The sequence below is a fragment of the Rosa rugosa genome, chromosome 2, assembly GCF_958449725.1.
Source record: "Rosa rugosa chromosome 2, drRosRugo1.1, whole genome shotgun sequence".
Lineage (NCBI taxonomy): Eukaryota > Viridiplantae > Streptophyta > Magnoliopsida > Rosales > Rosaceae > Rosa > Rosa rugosa.
The window spans coordinates 58,368,655-58,387,261 of NC_084821.1; the positions used below are offsets into that span (position 1 = coordinate 58,368,655).

At 39.2% G+C, this 18,607-nt stretch overlaps 1 protein-coding gene across 1 annotated transcript; it reads right to left on the bottom strand.

The window, feature by feature from the left end:
• Nucleotides 1–324: 324 nt before the first annotated feature.
• Nucleotides 325–8,533, bottom strand: LOC133731140 (receptor-like protein EIX2). Its single transcript, XM_062158587.1, has 4 exons — nucleotides 6,279–8,533; nucleotides 4,649–4,858; nucleotides 1,421–2,184; nucleotides 325–1,070 (listed from the first exon to the last, which is right to left on the bottom strand). Exons 1-4 carry the CDS (start codon nucleotides 8,508–8,510, stop codon nucleotides 602–604), a joined length of 3,675 nt encoding a protein of 1,224 aa, XP_062014571.1. The 5' UTR covers nucleotides 8,511–8,533; the 3' UTR covers nucleotides 325–601.
• Between the last annotated feature and the right edge of the window lie 10,074 nt (nucleotides 8,534–18,607).

Sequence of the window (18,607 nt, forward strand, 5' to 3'; positions counted from 1 at the left end):
TTATTTAAACAAAGAATCCATTAATGCAATGAACGTACCTAGCAAAGATCAAATGGTGGTTGGAGTCTTAAATTATATCAACCAAAGAGTACTTGAAGCAAGGGAGAGTTTACTCTAGAGTTTTTAGGTTTTTCGATGAAACAACAGTGATCATGAGCAGACAATTTGCAAGTAATTAATTTCGAACCATTTTCTTGACTAGTGATCAGAACATGCCATTATCCCACTATCAAAATTTGAAACATATATATGCAAAGATAGAAAAGCAAAAAAATCAAGAACATCAAGTTAGCATCATACTTTCCTTGATTTGATTTATTATCTATAGCTACATTACATTACAATATTTAAAAGTAAGAACATGTATGATTCTTATTATTGTATCACAAGTTCTTTTCCCCATCAGAATCTTCTCTACAAACAAGCTACTTTTAAAGCAATTGCCAGTGCTATTTTATCTTTGATGTTGCCAAAGAATTGAAAATAGGCATACCTCCATGACTTCTTTATGAGTAACGTGCCACAAACACCCCAAAAGCCTATGACAAACCCAAAGACCATGCTGATATAGAAACCAAGCTTTCCGTTATCAGCTTCATCTTCACTGTCTCCTCCTGGAAAAGTTTGTTTTGTGATCGTGCATGTCATCTCCTTGGCACTTGGTTGAAAGAGGAAAACCACAGAGTGATGGATTCCCTGTATAGGATGAATTATCCAATGTTTGAAGTTGGGGCCCTGAAGGAATTCTTCCAGAAAGGTTATTATAAGACAAGTTCAAGTAAGACAATGAGGTCAAAGAAGAAAAGCTTTGGGGAATCTCTCCTGAAAGGTGGTTGTGTGAGAGATCAAGAGTTTCCAACTTGCTTAAGTTTCTGAACCTCCATGGAATCTTTCCAGTTAAATGGTTCCTCGACAAGTTCAAGGAACCCAATTCAACGAGAGAGCTTATATCTTCAGGGATTTCACCTTCTAAATTATTAGAAGAAAAATCAATGCTCTTTACCAAATGTAATGAATGTTGATTGCTATATTCAAGTTCTGTTCCTTTCATGATAGCTTCTCCAACTGCCCTCATGTAAGAGTAGAGCAGTCAAATTACTCAAACATGTGGGAATAGTCCCTGAAATGTTGTTATGGCCAAGGTCTAGGCTATAAAGGGCTTGAAGATTGCACCACTGTCGGGGAATATTTCCGCTTAAAAAATTAAGTCGCATTAGTAGATACTGCAATTGAAAAAACTTTGACCCCATGGTCGCTATCCATATAGGTAGGATTCCAGTGAGTTTGTTGCCACTAAAGTCAATATGAAACAAACTCGTGCAATTTTGCAAGGAAGAAGGAATTTCTCCCCTAAAATTATTGTTGTTCATCTTCAAAACTCCAAGAGAACCTGGGATGCCCATTGAACTGGGAATATTACCATAGAGATTGTTGTTTGAGACATCCACGACATCGATTTCGCTCCACAAACTCCATTCTTGAGGGAACTCTCCAGAAAACTGATTGTTTCCTAGAGAAAGAATTCTCAAATGAAGGTGGAATAGTTCCTTTCAAATGATTATCAGAAAGATCCAGGTCTACTAATAGAGGAGCATTAGTGGGCAAAAGCTGCGGGAGTGTGCCCTCAAATTGATTATGATGCAAATCTATGAAAGTTAATTTTGGAAACTTGAATTGGAAGGGAAGTTTTCCGCCAATGTCATTGTTAGGTAAATGCAAGGATTCAACCTGTGAAGATATCTTCAAGAGCCATTCCTCAGGTATTCGATCAGAAATTCCACTATTATCAAGGCGGACATCAACTAGTTGAGTTTGAGATCGAAGCCGTACCGGAAACGCAGGACCCACTCTGCAGTTTTGAATGTAAACTTCGCTGAGGTTGAATGGGGGAACCCAGTCATCAGTCACATTGAAAATGAGGGATGATGACAAAGCAGGTCTGTCTGTGCCTATTCGAAATGTCTCCAATCTCGTGAGGTTCATGAAATGCGCTTCTGTTAGAATAGGATTCCATGAATTCCGAGACAGATCTAGGTCGACTAGCTGAGAGAGTTGTCCCAAATCTTGAGGAATAATGGAACCGTTCATACGATTATAAGAGAGGTCCAGTGTTTCCAGGGATGCTAAGTGTCGAAAAGATTCTGGAAATGATCCAGAAAAAGAGTTGTAACTGAGGTCAAGATGCTGCAATTCACTTACCATCCCCTCATTATCTCGACAATTTGAGAAACCACTCAAAATCTCTTAAAGCTAGACCTCCGCTAAATTGGTTGTCCCCAAGATTTAACATCTTTAGCTTGCACAGATGTCCAATAACTTGAGGAATTTGACCTTGGAGAAGCATACCAGATAAGTCTAGGTGTTGGAGGGATTTTAGGCTAGTAAGATTTAAAAGGCATGTGGGGAATGAAGAATTAATAAAATTGGAAGACATATCAAGGACCAAAAGTGATGTGAAGTTAATTGTGGGCAGGGAGAGTGGAAGCTGGTTTCCATCAATTTGGCAAGAAGACAAATGCAACTCTAAGAGTGAAGGAAGCATATTGACATCATGTAGCCAACTTACTCTAGTGCTGCTAAGGTTCACATATCTAAGATTGAGGTATTTTAGGGAAGTGAGATGAGAAAGCCAATTCAAGTTTTTGAAAGAATTGGGGTTTCGGGTCGATCTGGATTTTACATATGATTCTTTTTGTCTGTAATCTGTAGATAATCTCAATTGATTTGCACCTTATCTAAGTTTATCGATTGTTTGTAAGATGTTGTGACTTCTCCATGTTTATCCTAACGATCCACTGTTTACTCTGGGAAAGACTTGGGATACCGCTAAATCAAAATAGAACTGTCTGAAAATTATACAATTTGTTTTTATCTTAGTCAACATGTTAGAACTCATTCGATGAAGATTTCCTGCTGAGATCCTCAAATGAAATGTTTTTTTCAATGCTAGTTACAGAATCTCTCGAAACACAGAACAGATGACATTTTACTTTCAATATACACTTTTCATGAGATGGCTCACCACCAACACTCTCTCATAATTATCTGTCTAACTCTGGGTATCAAATTTCCCATTTGTTTTTAATTTGTCATTCTATAGGTTCAGACTTCAGATTAAACCAGCCAAAAAAAAGCCAGGAAAATCACTATATGCAAGAGTCACAGACACTGTCATTTTGGGGAATGAATATTCCTCCCAAATTAAAAACTTTTTTATGGACTATTGTTCATGGTAGACTTCTTACAAATGTCCAGAGAGCTAGAAGAGGTTTTACTGAAAATGATAAGTGTCATGCTTGTACAAGGAGCCAAGAAACTCTAGTGCATTTGTTTAGGGACTGCCCTAAAGCTCTCACCATATGGGAATCTCTTAGTTGGCGTAGCACTATCAGAAATGCTTTTAAATTGGATTGGCTTGGATGGCTTGCTGCAAATCTTCATTGCCTTGTTTTCTATACTAAGAATTCAAGATGGTGCAATACTTTTGTATTCACTTGTTGGTATTTATGAAAGTGGAGAAATATATAAGGTAGTTTTTGAGGATAATTTCCAGCTTCCTACCAATGCTACTCAACTCATCTTAAATGCTGCAAATGAATGGATTAATGCTCAAGCTCAACTCTCCAGGTTAGATAGTTATTGTCTTAATATCCTTTCTGGGTTGAAACCTCCAATTGGATTTACGAAACTTAATGTGGATGTCACCAGATCCAATCAATATGGGTTTATTGGAGCTGGTGAGGTGATTAGAGATCACATTGGAGATTAGTTGTCTAGTTTCAGCATAAACTTGGGGGTTGGCCAAATTATAAATGCTGAAGCTAGGGGGACGCTTTCTGGATTGAAACTTGCTTTTGACTTAAATATCATACAGCTTGAAGTAGAATCTGATGTTGCTGATTGAAGGTTGCCCTATATCTCATCCTTTAGGCAACATTATCAATAGTTGTAGGCGTCTAATCAATGGATTTGAAGATGTTAGGATCCGGCATATTTTCAGAGAATGCAACCATACAGCTGATGATCTTGCTAAGGGAAGTCTCAGCCATGACTATGGCATTGTGATTTTTTATACCCCTCCCCCTCATGTTGCTAGAGCCTTCACAGCTGATGAACTTTGCTATCTCCCAAATTCCAAGAGTTAGGAGAGTCAGAACAGAGCCTAAGGGCTAATTTTCTGTTTTTCCTTTTGGTTCAGGCCTTTAGGCCTCCTTTGTAACAAAAAAAAGAGAGAGAAAAGAATCCACTAATGCAATGAACCTAGCAAAGATCAAATGGTGGTTGGAGTCTTAAATTATATGAACCAACAGTACTTGAAGCTTGGGAGAGTTTACTCTACTTAGGTTTTTCAATGAAACAACAGTGAGATCATGAGTACACAATTCGCAACTAATTAATTTTGAACCATTTTCTTGCCCAGCGATCAGAAATGCCATTATTCCACTACAAAAGTTTGAAACATGTATGCAAAGATTGAAAAGCGAAAAAATCAAGAACATCAAGTTAGCATCATGCTATCCTTGATTTGATTTATTGTCTACAGGTACATTACATTATGGTATTTAAAAGAAAGAACATACATGATTCTTATTATTGTACGTATGACAAGTTCTTTTGCCCATTAGAATCTTCTCTGCAAATAATTTACTTTTAAAGCAATTGCCAGTGCTATTTTATCTTTGATGTTGTCAAAGAATTGAAAATAGGCATACCTCCATGACTTCTTTATGAGTAATGTTCCAAAAACACCCCAGAAGCCTATGACAAACCCGAGGACCATGCTGATATAGAAACCAAGCTTTCCATTATCATCTTCATCTTCATCTTCACTGATATAGAAACCAAGCTTTCCCGGGCACTTGGTTGAAAGAGGAAAACCACAGATTTAAAATTGTAAAAACAAATTTAAAATTGTTTATTTCAATACTGGATGAACGTCATTTACGGTTGTACTCATTGTCCCTATTTCAATAATTTTTTAGGCTTATTCCTTCAAAAAGAATGTGTATTTAAATTACCTTGATATTATAAATAAATTTTTTAATATTGTAAAGTTCATTTTCAATTGTAAAACAATGAATGATAATAATGAGTTTGCTAAATTATAGTGCAAAAACTCTTGCACATTCAAAATTATTCAATGCGCCAAAATTAATGGATAATTATATATTAAGCACACTCTACAGTTATACATAACTATTATGTGGTCCTTGACCACCCCATAGAATCAGGCACCTATGTGGAGAAAAATGTAGGGGTGAAAAAAAAAATCTTAAAGCAATCAATCTACATCAGGTACATTTTACATGGGCTAATTACATTAACTCGACCATTTTAGAAAATTAATGAATATGGAATGATTGTATAACTACACCGATTAGAACGGATAAGGAAAATAACATACCTTAATGAGAGGATGTTTAATCATGTCGATAAAGAAAAATATTTATATAATAGAATATGATAATACACAAGCTGGAGGATAGGATGTTTAATCACGTTGACATATCTAATGATAAGAATATCTCCACAAAAGGATGTTATCTCCACAAAAGGATGTTTAATCACGTTGAGAAATCTACGAAATCTAATAGGAATATCTACATAAACACATCTACTAAAAAATAGCAAATATATAGATCAAATCTGAAAGGAAGAGATATACAATAATTAAGGCAATTAATATTTTAAATAAGGCTTTGGTCTCATATATAAGAGGTCAGGAGTTCGAGCCCCATCAAGGGTGGGAATGGGGTGGGGTTTTTTTTTTTTTTTTTTAAAAAAGGAATATCTACACAAACATATCTTCTAAAATATGGCATCAGTTACATACAATAATTAAGGCGATTAATCACGTTGAGATATCTAATAATAGGAATATCAACACAAACATATCTACTAAAAAAGGGCAAATATATAGATCAAATCAGAAAGGAAGATATACAATAATTAAGGCAATTAACTGTCTTTAAATAAGGGAAAATAAATTGAATGTATAAAATTCTAATTTGTGTTTATAACTGATGCCATATTTAAATTCAAAAAAAAAAAATCAACAGCTATATTTGATGCATATTTTCCTTATTCAACCAGAAGGGTAAAATAGTCAAACTAAAAAAAACCGTGAAAAAACTTAATTATAGACTTAAAACCTATAAGGAAGGTTCAAAATGTGAATGGGTGTAAATTAAAAGAAAACATATGGTTGGGTTTTTCTTAAAAGGGGCTTCATTTTTTGGGTTTTTTTTCTAATTTTCTCAAAAATCAATGCTCTTTACCAAAAGCAATGTATGATCACTGCTATATTCAAGTTCTCTTCCTTTCATGATAACTGCTGTTAACTCGTCGTAATCCATGAAGCCTAAAAAATCGACCCCCTCATACTGCATAGCAGTCAAATTACTCAAACATGTGGGAATAGTCCCTGAAATGTTGTTATGGCCAAGGTCTGGGATATGAAGGTATTGAAGATTACACAACTGTTCGGGAATATTTCCGCTTAAAAAATTACGTCGCAATAGTACATACTCCAAATAAGAAAGCTTTGACCCTATCCATATAGGCAGGATTCCAGTGAGTTTGTTGCCACTCAGGTCAATATCAATCAAAGCAGAGCAATTTTGCAAGAGAGAAGGAATTTCTCCTCCAAAATGATTGTTGTGCATCTTCAAAACTGAAAGAGAACATGGGATGCCCATTGAACTGGGAATATTACCAGAGAGATTGTTGTTTGAGACATCCACGATACCTATTTCGCTCCACAGACTCCATTCTTGAGGAAACTCTCCGGACAATTGATTGTTCCTGAGAGAAAGGATTTTCATATGTTGCACTTGCCAAATTGAAGGTGGAATAGTTCCTTTCAAATGATTATCAGAAAGAAACAAGCCTCCTAATAGAGGCATATTAGTGGGCAAAAGCTGCTGGAGTGTGCCTTCAAATTGATTGTGACGCAAATCTATGAGAATTATATTCGGAAACTTGAATTGGAAGGGAAGTTTTCCACCATTGCCATTGTTAGGTAAATACAAGAATTCAACCTGTGAAGATATCTTCAAGAGCCATTCCTCAGGTATTCGATCAGAAATTCCAGTATTGTCAAGGCGGACATCAACTAGTTGAGTTTGAGATCGAAGCCATACCGGAAACGCAGGACCCACTCTGCAGTTTTGAATGTAAACTTCGCTGAGGTTGAATGGGGGAACCCAGTCATCAGTCACATTGAAAATGAGGGATGATGACAAAGCAGGTCTGTCTGTGCCTATTCGAAATGTCTCCAATCTCCTGAGGTTCATGAGATGCGCTTCCGTTAGAATTCCGTTCCATGGATTCCTAGACAGATCTAGATCAACTAGCTGAGAGAGTTGTCCCAAAATTTGAGGAATAATGGAACCGTTCATACTATTATAAGAGAGGTCCAGTGTTTTCAAGGATGATAAGTGTTGAAAAGATTCTGGAAATGATCCAGAAAAAGAGTTGGAACTGAGGTCAAGATGCTGCAATTCACTTACCATCCCCCCATTATCTCGACAATTTGAGAAACCACTCAAAATCTCTTGAAGACCTCCGCTAAATTGGTTGTACCCAAGATTTAACATCTTTAGCTTGCACAGATGTCCAATACCTTGAGGAATTTGACCTTGGAGATACATAGAAGATAAGTCTAGGTGTTCGAGGGATTTGAGGCTAGTAAGATTTAAAAGCCATGTGGGGAATGAAGAATCAATAACATTGGAAGACATATCAAGGACCAAAAGTGATGTGAAGTTAATTGTGGGCAGGGAGAGTGGAAGCTGGTTTCCATCAATTTGGAAAGAAGACAAATGCAACTCTAAGAGTGAAGGAAGCATGTTGACATCATGTAGCCAACTTACTCTAGTGCTGCTAAGGTTCACATATCTAAGATTGAGGTATTTTAGGGAAGTGAGATGAGAAAGCCAATTCAAGTTTTTGGAAGAAACACCGCCATAAATAGATTTGAGGTCTAAATATTTCAAGTTTGAGAGGTTACCGAGAGATGACGGAATCTCTCCGGCAAAGTAGGAATTTGAGAGATTGAGATAAGTCAAACTCGTAAGCTGCCTAATGAACTTGGGGATGTGAACCCCTTGAAAATAGTTCCAGCTTAGATCTAAGTAAGATAAATGTTTTAAGCAAAGCAAAGAATGATTCATCTTACCCACTAAAAAGGATTGGTTATACTCTGTGTCGTTCCAAACCTCATAGTGGGTATCTGGATATGTATTTCGGAGGTCCATCTTTTCAACATGACCAGTTCGGTTGTTGCATGAAATTCCTTGCCATTGACAGCATGCATGACCCACCCAAGAAGAAAGCCTGCTAGAAGGCCTGCCAGAAAGATCGGCAAGATCATGTTTGAAGTTGAGAAGAGCTTGTCTCTCTTCCTCGAAGCATGAATCTGGAACTCCATGCCCCGAACATGAAGAAGCTAAAAATAGCAAGAGCAAAAGGTGAAGAATGAGGTGAGAGATAGGGTTCAGGTTAACCATAATCTGATGTTGTTTTTGTTTCAGAGATAGTTGGGTACTGATAAGCCCAGTAAGTGATCGAATTAAATAGGAAGCTAGAGACGCGTAAAATCAATAATTCAACATTAATCGATCAATTAATCAATAATCCCATTGAATTAAGGTCGGGGAGTTCGCATCATGTACTTGCCCACTAGGGTAGGGGACCTTCTTTTTCTTATTGACTCAGGTAACAGCCATAAATGAATAGGCCTAGTCAATCTTTTTGACTTGCTTTTTCTTTTTTCTTAACCGTCTCATGATCTTGCTCCAAGTCTCCAACCCCTAAGAGTAACTCCACCCGTAGTCAAGAAATGTCAAGGTTTATTCCTGGACTAAGTGTGACCGCCGTCGCTGCCGTCCACCACCAGCCTAGGGCTGGCATAGTCCTTATCCATGACGTCATGGATAGTGTACATCATGGTGATGACGCCCCAAGTGATGCTGCAATCACCAACTTGCTTCAAATAGTTTTTCAGACACTCAGGCCCAACCAAAATCCTCATTGGTTGCTTCTAAAGCCTCTCGCTCGTTTTACAAAGCCCATTCCTTAGGGAAATTAGGACTGAGACCGTCCTATGTAAAGGATATGAAAATACTTATTATGTTCTTACATAGAATCCATAGGGATTCTGCGGACTTATTCAACCAACTTGCGGACGTTTAAATATCTCATGATGATTGGTTGACATGCTAACACGCTGGTCACGTGTTGTGCCATTGTCCACTTTTAATGCTGCTTATGCTACACTCCTAGCCAATATCATATGACAATGGGCTCACTCCCCGGATCATCCTATTCAGTCAATTGGACTTGACGATGTTAGAGAGTTTACATCGAAGACTTTCGATGGTTATTGCATTGGGACTGATGTCGGATATCATATTCCCATGAACACACCCAAATGGTCTCACGGAAACGACTACGATGGTAGTCAGGACATTGGTAATGCGCACCAATCCCCTTATATCCGCTTGGGGTGATGCAATATCGCATGCAGCTATGCTAATTCGTCTACGACCCACTGCCACTCAATCTACCTCTGCGTTACAGCTAGTGACTGGGTACAAGTATTGTACTTACGCATATTTGAGTGTGCCATTTATGTGCCAATTGCTCCGCCACAGCGCTCTATGATGGGTCCTCACAGACGAATGGGCAACTACGTTGGATTTGAGACTCTAACAATCGTCCGCCACTTCATGCCCTTGCTAGGCGATCTCCTTACCGCTAGATTTGCGGATTGTCACTTTGATGAGAAAGTCTTCCCGTCGTTAGGGGGAGATAAGAACACAGATGTTCAGCAGGAACGACATGAATTATCATGGTCTGTCCCCACTATGTCTCATCACGATCCCTACTAAAGTGACGAGATCACACAAATATGCTGCAAACATGCCTGCAAGGAAGGACGTCCCTACTAGAGGACGTAGCGCCACCCTACACGGAGGTAGGCATGGCGCCAACGCCAAAGAGAGTTGCACTCTGGCATTCTGGCATTACAGGCCATGGCCCCAGCTAGGATGCATGGGAGGCCTGTGGATTCGAATGATACTTTGGCACATTCCAATCCTTTGATCATCAAGACTCAAAATCCGTCTCATGAGAATTTTTCGGATTATGGTTATCGTTGGGGGACGCCTCAACGTCAGAACCTATTCCTGAGAATATAGAGCTCTATGAAACTTACACTAGTGTACATGAGACGTGGGATAGAAACTCCATCATAATTGATGATGTAGTCGCGCATTTCATTGCGCATGAGTTTGTTGAGTTTGATGATATCAAACCACGCTCCGTTGATGAATGAATACCAACGTAGAGAAATCTGGCCTAAATGGAAAGATGCGATCCAGGTTAAGTTGAATTCTCTAACGAATAGGAAGGTTTTCTAGCCAGTGATGCCAACACCTCCTAACATAAAACCTATTGACTAATGGGTCTTCGTTAGAAAGCGTGATGAGAAAAAGAGATGGCAATCTTGCCTTATGGAGCAAGGCTTCTCACAAAACGCCCTGGAATCGATTACGATGAGACATATTCTCTCGTAATGGATGTCATTGCACTCCACTACCTTGTCAGTTTGGTAGTTTCCGAATAACTGAACATGCAACTTACAAATGTGGTTACTACGTATCTCTATAGGGATCTAGATACGGAATATACATGAAGGTTCATGGTAAACTTCATTTACCCAAGTCAAGTGGCTCTAGACCATGGAGCGCGTTTTACAAAGAGGTTTAAACGCTCACTAAAGTGACTACTTGATTGGGAAGGGATATGCCCGCACGTTTCCATAACAAGTTCCGGATTCTATCGCGGTTTATGTTGGACATGATCTTTATTGGAAGCCCTTAAAGAATTAAGGGAAATCGCTGAACACTTGAAATCCGATTTTGAGATGAAGGATTTTGGGAGAACACGATTATGTCTCGGTTTGGAACTTGAGCATCATGTTGATAGATGCTTAGTCATTTTGACAAGGTCAAAACTTTAAGCACCCCTATGATCGTCCGTAGTCTTGATCCTGAAAAGGTTCCTCTTCGTCCGAAGGATGATGACGAAGATGTGCTAGAGGCAAAAGTGCCCTACTTAAGTACAATAGGCGCATTATTGTACTTAGCTCAATGCACAAGACCGGACATCTCATATGTTGTGAACTTGTTAGCTAGATATAGCTTTGCGCCAACGCGACACCATTGAATTGGTGTAAAAGATATCTTTCAGTACTTGAGATGTACGATTGATATGGGCTTGTTCTATCCCTACAGAAAGATGATGGATTCGGACCCATCACACACCAGGAACGCCGCCAACACTGGCCTGCGTCCTCTATCCCCATCCCAAAACGACATGTGTTTTGGAAGGTTTTGCTGATATTGGGTATCTCTCTGACCCACACAAAGGTCGTTCCCAAACTGGTTATGTGTTCACCATGGGTAAAGACCATGATATCTTGGAGGTCTACAGAACAGACCCTAGTCACTATATCTTCGAACAATGCAGAGATCATTGCTCTTCACGAAGTGGTTCGTGAATGTATATGGATTGGATCCATAATTAAGCATGTTTGAAAAGTTGTGGTTTGAAGTCTACCACATATGAGCCTACACAAATGAAGCAAGGCTACATCAAAAGCGACAACACCAAGGATAATCAGCAACAACAGACTCTCCTCAAGATCAAAGTGAACTAAGTTCAATCTGAGGACAGTGTGGCAGGCTTGCTCACTAAGTTATTGTCTAAATTCCACTTTCGAGAAACATGTTGGTAGCTTCGTTTGCGGAAGTTATCCGAACTCTCATGACTGTTGTCATCAGGGGGAGATGCAGACATCGGGGGGGGGGGGGGGGGGGAGTTGTTTACATGTATGGTCTCGAAACGTGAAGGGTGTGTTGTGCTCTTTTTCCCTTTCGACCGAGGTTATTTTTGTCCCACAGGATTTTTGTTACTCGGCAAGGTTTTTTAATGAGGCAACGAGAGAAGCACCACGTTTGGGCGACACAAGGGGGAGTGTTCAAGTAAATCCAGAATATGTGTCTGGCCCAAACTCTAGGTTACTTGACCTAGTGGTAATAGGGTTTTAATTAGAGATAATCTCGGAGAATATCTTAAAGATATCCATTCATTGTATGATTATCTTTCCTTGTACAATTTAGATTCTATGCATTGTAATCCTCTATATAAAGAGACACCTATTATCAATGAGAATACACAGCAATTCTCTCTCAAATATCAATTCTCTACAACAGATATGACACAAACAGATTTGGTGTATGAAAACTTTAAGAAACAAAAATGGTGTTAATGCATATATGGTATCAAATTTATGTGAATGACGCTTATAAAAGTTGCTCATGAATTAATATGAGGCATTGCAGTATTTGTTAACTTTAGGAAACAGAAATGGTGTTAAGAAAGCATTAAAGAAATTTTATTTCTTAGGAACATTTCCTATAAAGTTAAGATCTAGATCCACCAGTTAACTCCCCAAAAAAAGGTCATTAGAGGTTGCAAGGTAAAAATTAACCAGATCTTAGTCATCTTACCTAGCTATCAGTTACTATTTCTGGGCTAATCTATGCATAGGCTGCCAATCACAGGCTCACAGCTGGTAAGAATTTATTCCCATCGAGCAGCAAGCAATATCACAACGAGGCTTTTCTTTTTTCAGGTCCTTTCTGCGCGCTAAGCATCATGATTCATAATATTGATGACAGATTAGGAACTCCATCGGTGCATCCTATACCTCTTTAATGGTGCTAACCAAAGTCACCGGAAACGCTGCCCCTGCCGGCGACCCGCGTTTCGGATCGTACAAACCCAATCGCGGGGCGTTCGCGATCCGGATCGCCAAACATAGCGTTCCCATCGTGTTGGCGAATTGAGTCACGCACACGGCACATCGGAGCCAATTCCAATAATCCAATCACAGATTCACAAATCAAAGACATGGTGTTTTACCGGAAAGCGGAGAATTACGAAGCTGTGAATCTCAGTGAGGAGCTGCGGAGGAAGATGATGCTTCGTAATTCTGGGGAAGATGATGCTGGGGAAACATTCCACTGATTCTTTCTGGGCAGAGGAGGTGAGGTTGTTGGTGCGGGGAGGCCACAGAGATGTTAGGGGAGTTGAATTTGTGTGATTTTCATTGGGCAGACTGAATAGGAATGCGACTAGAGGTGGGTGTAGCCCGGAATTTGTGTGATTTTCATTGCGCAGATTCAGTTCGTCGCCGACGCTGCAGAGTTTCGGCCTGCTAACCACCAACGCACCCCAGCCAATGAAGCCCAGGGACACGTGGTAAACACGTACCCAGCTAGCTTAAGGCTTCAACTGAAATATCAGACATCGACTTGGCACTTGCCACCTTCCATTTGAGTCTCTGACTCACACTTTGCACCCTAGTCTACATGTAAAAGCTGGGCTTAGCTTCTGCAAGGTGGAAGCTATCCGCAGCAAACAGGTCACAATCTATAGCCGTTTCAATTCATAACTCTACTTTTATCACACCTTCCTGAGTTTCATCCCGACTTTTCTCGATCATGAATAATGCCATCGAAGATTAGGGAAGGAAAAAAAAAAAATTATATATATATATATATATATCAAGAGGATATGTTTGAACTTAATTCTTCCTTTTTTTATTCAAGTTTTACCTTCATTAGGACAGAAATCTTAATCAGTGTCTCCTCTTTTACTTTCTATACCATCAACATTGATATTGCCATTTATCAAAGGGAAAATCTCACAAACAGTACCTGACCTATCGGCCACTAATAACTTTTGTACCTCAAGTTCAAAAAATATCAGATTGGTACCTGAACTTCTGACCCCGACCCAATATCAGTACCTGGGAACAGTAAAATCGTTAACGGGGTTAATTTTTGAAGGGTAAATCTGTCATTTCACTGTTCATCATCTCCAAAACTCTCCCCTCTCTCTGCAATACCAGATTTCTTCTTCTTCTTCTTCATACCTCATCACCACTATCAACCAACCTTTCACTTCTTCAATAGCCACCGTCCCATCCACCACCAACTCCTCTCACCTCTCACCTCTCCTTTGGTCGATTTGGGTTTGTGTGTGTGAGGTATGAAGAAGATAATGAAAAATCTGGGTTTGCAGAGAGAGAGGGGAGAGTTTTGGAGATGATGAACAATGAAATGACAGATTTACCCTTTAAAAATTAACTCCGTTAACAATTTTACTGTTCCCAGATACTGATATTGGGTCAGGGTCAAAAGTTCAGGTACCAATCTGATATTTTTTGAACTTGAGGTACGAAAGTTATTAGTGGCTTGAAGTTCAGGTACTGTTTGTGAGTTTTTCCCTTTATCAAAAGGAACCCGAAAGATGAAAAGGAACAAAGATTAACAGCTGTTGTGTTATTTATAAAATACTTCTCCATGATCGAATTCTGTTTAGAATATGATTATATGAAACTAAGTTCAGTTGGAACACAAATAGATCGAGAGGAGGAGATCTAGGGTCTTTACAATCATTGGATATATCATATATCCGATCAGCTTCTCATTATATCAGTTTGAAAACCTTTCAAAGACCCCACCCATATATATCTTGTCATCTTGATACCTATATCAATTCTTATGGATATCAAATAGCAATATTACACTAATTGGTAACCACGAAGCAAAACAAAATGTCAAAAACAATCGATACTTTTTCAATAGTGAATTTCTTTTTGTTGATTGTATGTGTCCATTTATATTTTTGTCTCTTTTGTTTATCGGGCTAGGTACATCAGAAATGTAAAAAGTGAGAGTCGAATTCTTTTTTTTATATGCATACTCTTTAAATTCAGACTTTAAAAATAAGATAAATTAGGCCTCATCAACGGGCCGGGCTGGGCCCGGCCCGGCCCATTGGTAGCGGGCTTGGGCCGGGCCGGGCCTTACTCCTTTTTTAAATAGTAGCGGGCCGAGCCGGGCCGGGCTTTATTGTAAATTGAAGGATCCAAGCCCATCCATTTAATGCGGGCCTCGCGGGCTTTTTCGGGCCAGGCCGGGCTAAGCCTTGCGGGCTTTTTCGGGGCGGGCCTTGCGGGCTTTATTTACAAATAAATCTTTAAAGATAATATTTTTTAGGGTTTTTTACTTCAACAGTGTCTGAACTCTTCGAGGACTTTTGAAATGATACCTGAACTTTCAAAGTTATCAATGTGATACCTGAACTCATTTTTTCGTATCAACGTCGTACCTGCGGTCGATTTCCGTCACAGAACCGTTAACTATGACCACGTGCCCAGCACGTGAGGCACTAAATGAGGTTAAAAGACTAATTTACCCTTAAAAGTATATACTTCAACAATGTCTGAACTCTTCGAGGACTTTTGAAATGATACCTGAACTTTCAAATTTATCAATGTGATACCTGAACTCATTTTTTCGTATCAACATCGTACCTGCGGTCGATTTCCGTCACAGAACCGTTAACTATGACCACATGCCCAGCACGTGAGGCACAAAATAAGGGTAAAAATGACCTTTCCCACTTCCTTTAGTTCTTCACGTGTCCCGTCGTACCTTCAGTTCTTCTTCTCCATTTCTATTTCCTTTTTCATCTGCAAAATGCAATCAGATGGGATGATGATGTCATTTCCTAGCAAAATGCAATACCCAAAGCAAAATTTGAATCCAATTCTCTGATGGACGGACACCGCCGGGGACTCCATCTCGTCGGAGTTCTCCAAGCACAACTTGCTCGACGGCTTTGCTTCTCTGAATTTATTGCAGGCCGGAGCAGTGTAGACGGTTTCACGACTCTTGGCCTCCAGATCTGAGACTTGGAATTTACCTGAGATTTCAGACAGAGGGATCAGAGAGAGAGAGAGAGAGAGAGAGAATATGGCCGGCGGCAATCCAGACCTTCTTGTGCAGCTTGCCGGAGATATGACGGAGGCGGGCCACGCCGTCGTGGCACTCGGCTTCGTCACCGCAACTAACATCACAGCATAAGTTCATGAATTTCAAAAATAGTCCGTGTCTTTGTAATTGAATCAAAATCTGCAAAAGTGAAGGAGACTGAGAGTCTCTCTCTGCAACTCTCTTTCTCTCTCTCAACAGCGGCGAAAAGGCGAAGGATGGTGATGATGGGAGAAAACTCAAAACTGATTTTTCCACGACTGCCTGTCTGTGTATAACTATATCTATCTATATATGATTTATCGAACAATGGGGCAATGATCATTTCACTAATTCCAGCTTCTAATCAATTTGTCCAAAAAAGAACCGGCCTTTGGTTATTCGTGGCTGTAATATCAGTACTTAGTGGGAGCATCGGACGAGGTACTCCGGCGAGGAAATCGGCGGCGGTCGGGGCGGGTGAGGAACAATCTGAGGGTTTTACGGCGGCAGAGGTGGATGACAGGGTTGGCGGATGGGTTGCGCATGCGGCTTCAGGCGACGACGGGGCATTGAGTGGCGAGGAGCTTGAATTTTTGCAAGGTAGCCATATCGATCTAGCTGAGTTCAATGCGGTTGTAGTCAGGTAGTGCTTGGAAAGGGTTGGGTGGTTGAGAGAGAAGGTGAGATCTGATTTGCGGCCATGGCTTCCAATCGATTGGGACAAATTAGAGGGAAGAAGACGTCAAAAAAGAAAAACAAGAAAGAAAAAAAGAAAGCAAAAAAAATAAAAAACAATACTTTTGAGGGTAAATTAGTCTTTTAACCTCATTAAGTGCCTCACGTGCTGGGCACGTGGTCATAGTTAACGGTTCTGTGACGGAAATCGACCGCAGGTACGACGTTGATACGAAAAAATGAGTCCAGGTATCACATTGATAACTTTGAAAGTTCAGGTATCATTTCAAAAGTCCTCGAAGAGTTCAGACACTGTTGAAGTAAAAAACCCCGTGAAGAACTAAAGGAAGTGGGAAAGGTCATTTTTACCCTTATTTTGTGCCTCACGTGCTGGGCACGTGGTCATAGTTAACGGTTCTGTGACGGAAATCGACCGCAGGTACGACGTTGATATGAAAAAATGAGTTCAGGTATCACACTGATAACTTTGAAAGTTCAGGTATCATTTCAAAAGTCCTCGAAGAGTTCAGACACTGTTAAAGTAAAAAACCCTATTTTTTATAAACATATATTTAAATATCATACACTCCAAAGAGAAACCTCTATCAACTTAAATAAAATGGGAAAACCGACCGTTGGATGAGATTCTTATAATAAATTATGAGTGTGGTAAAAAATTTAGCCAATTTCACCATATTTTCGAATCCGATCGAATTGGTCAACCGTCGTCACTTGAATGTTTTCTTGGTTGACCGATGGCATGACGACCGCGAAACGTGCTTATTTTTTCACATCATGTTTGTAAATATTCCATTGATGGATGTGCGTGGACATAAGATAAAAAAATTTCAATTTTAATTGCAAAGATGTTGGCCTATATCAATTTTCCTCCTAAAGTCGTATGACTTGTATATTGCATTTAAATTGTTGAGGTTCATTCTAAAGCAACCATGAAGTGGAAAATGAATTTAGAGAAATCAACCGCTCGATTGAGAGATTGTAATGTTTTATGGTGATTGTAAAAAATTCAGCTAATTTGATTCTCGTTTCGAATTCGATCAATTAGGTCAAATTTAGTTACTCTTATAAACCTATATCTATATATCATACACTCCAAAGAGCAACCCCTATCAATTCAAAGAAAATGGAAAAATGGACCGTTGGATGAGATTATTACAATAAATTATGAGTGTGGTAAAAAATTTAGGCGATTTCACCATATTTTCGAATCCGATCAAATTGGTCAACCGTCGTCACTTGTATGTTTTCTTGGTTGACCGATGACATGACGACCGCGAAACGTGCTTATTTTTTCACATCACGTCTGTAAATATTTCATCGATGGATGTGCGTGGACATAAGATAAAAATTTCAATTTTAATTACAAAGATGTTGGCCTATATTAATTTGCCTCCTAAAGTTGTATGACTTGTATATTGCATTTAAATTGTTGAGGTTCATTCTAAAGTAACCATGAAGTGGAAAATGAATTTAGAGAAATCAACCGCTCGATTGAGAGATTGTAATGTTTTATGGTGATTGTAAAAAATTCAGCTAATTTGATTCTCGTTTCGAATTCGATCAACTAGGTCAAATTTAGTTACTCTTATAAACCTACATCTATATATCATACACTCCAAAGAGCAACCCCTATCAATTAAAAGAAAATGAAAAAACGGACCGTTGGATGACATTATTACAATAAATTATGAGTGTGGTAAAAAATTTAGCCAATTTCACCATATTTTCGAATCCGATCAAATTGGTCAACCGTCGTCACTTGTATGTCTTCTTGGTTGACCGATGGCTTGACGACCGCGAAACGTGCTTATTTTTTCACATCACGTCTGTAAATATTCCATCGATGGATGTGCGTGTACATAAGATAAAAATTTCAATTTTAATTACAAAGACGTTGGCCTATACTAATTTGTCTCCTAAAAAGTGGTATGATTTGTACATTGCATTTAAATTGTTGAGGTTCATTCTAAAGCAACCATGAAGTGGAAAATGAATTTAGAGAAACCAACCGCTCG

Bases quoted from the DNA above. Each gene is read 5' to 3' on its own strand.
- LOC133731140 (XM_062158587.1), bottom strand. From the start codon at position 8,510: ATGGTTAACCTGAACCCTATCTCTCACCTCATTCTTCACCTTTTGCTC. The intron at 2,185-4,648 runs GTAAATTATTTG...AGTGAATTGCAG, and splicing joins CACTGGCAATTGCTTTAAAA to CATCTTGACCTCAGTTACAA. The intron at 1,071-1,420 runs GTAATATTCCCA...CTCTTACATGAG, and splicing joins CTCAAACAACAATCTCTATG to GGCAGTTGGAGAAGCTATCA.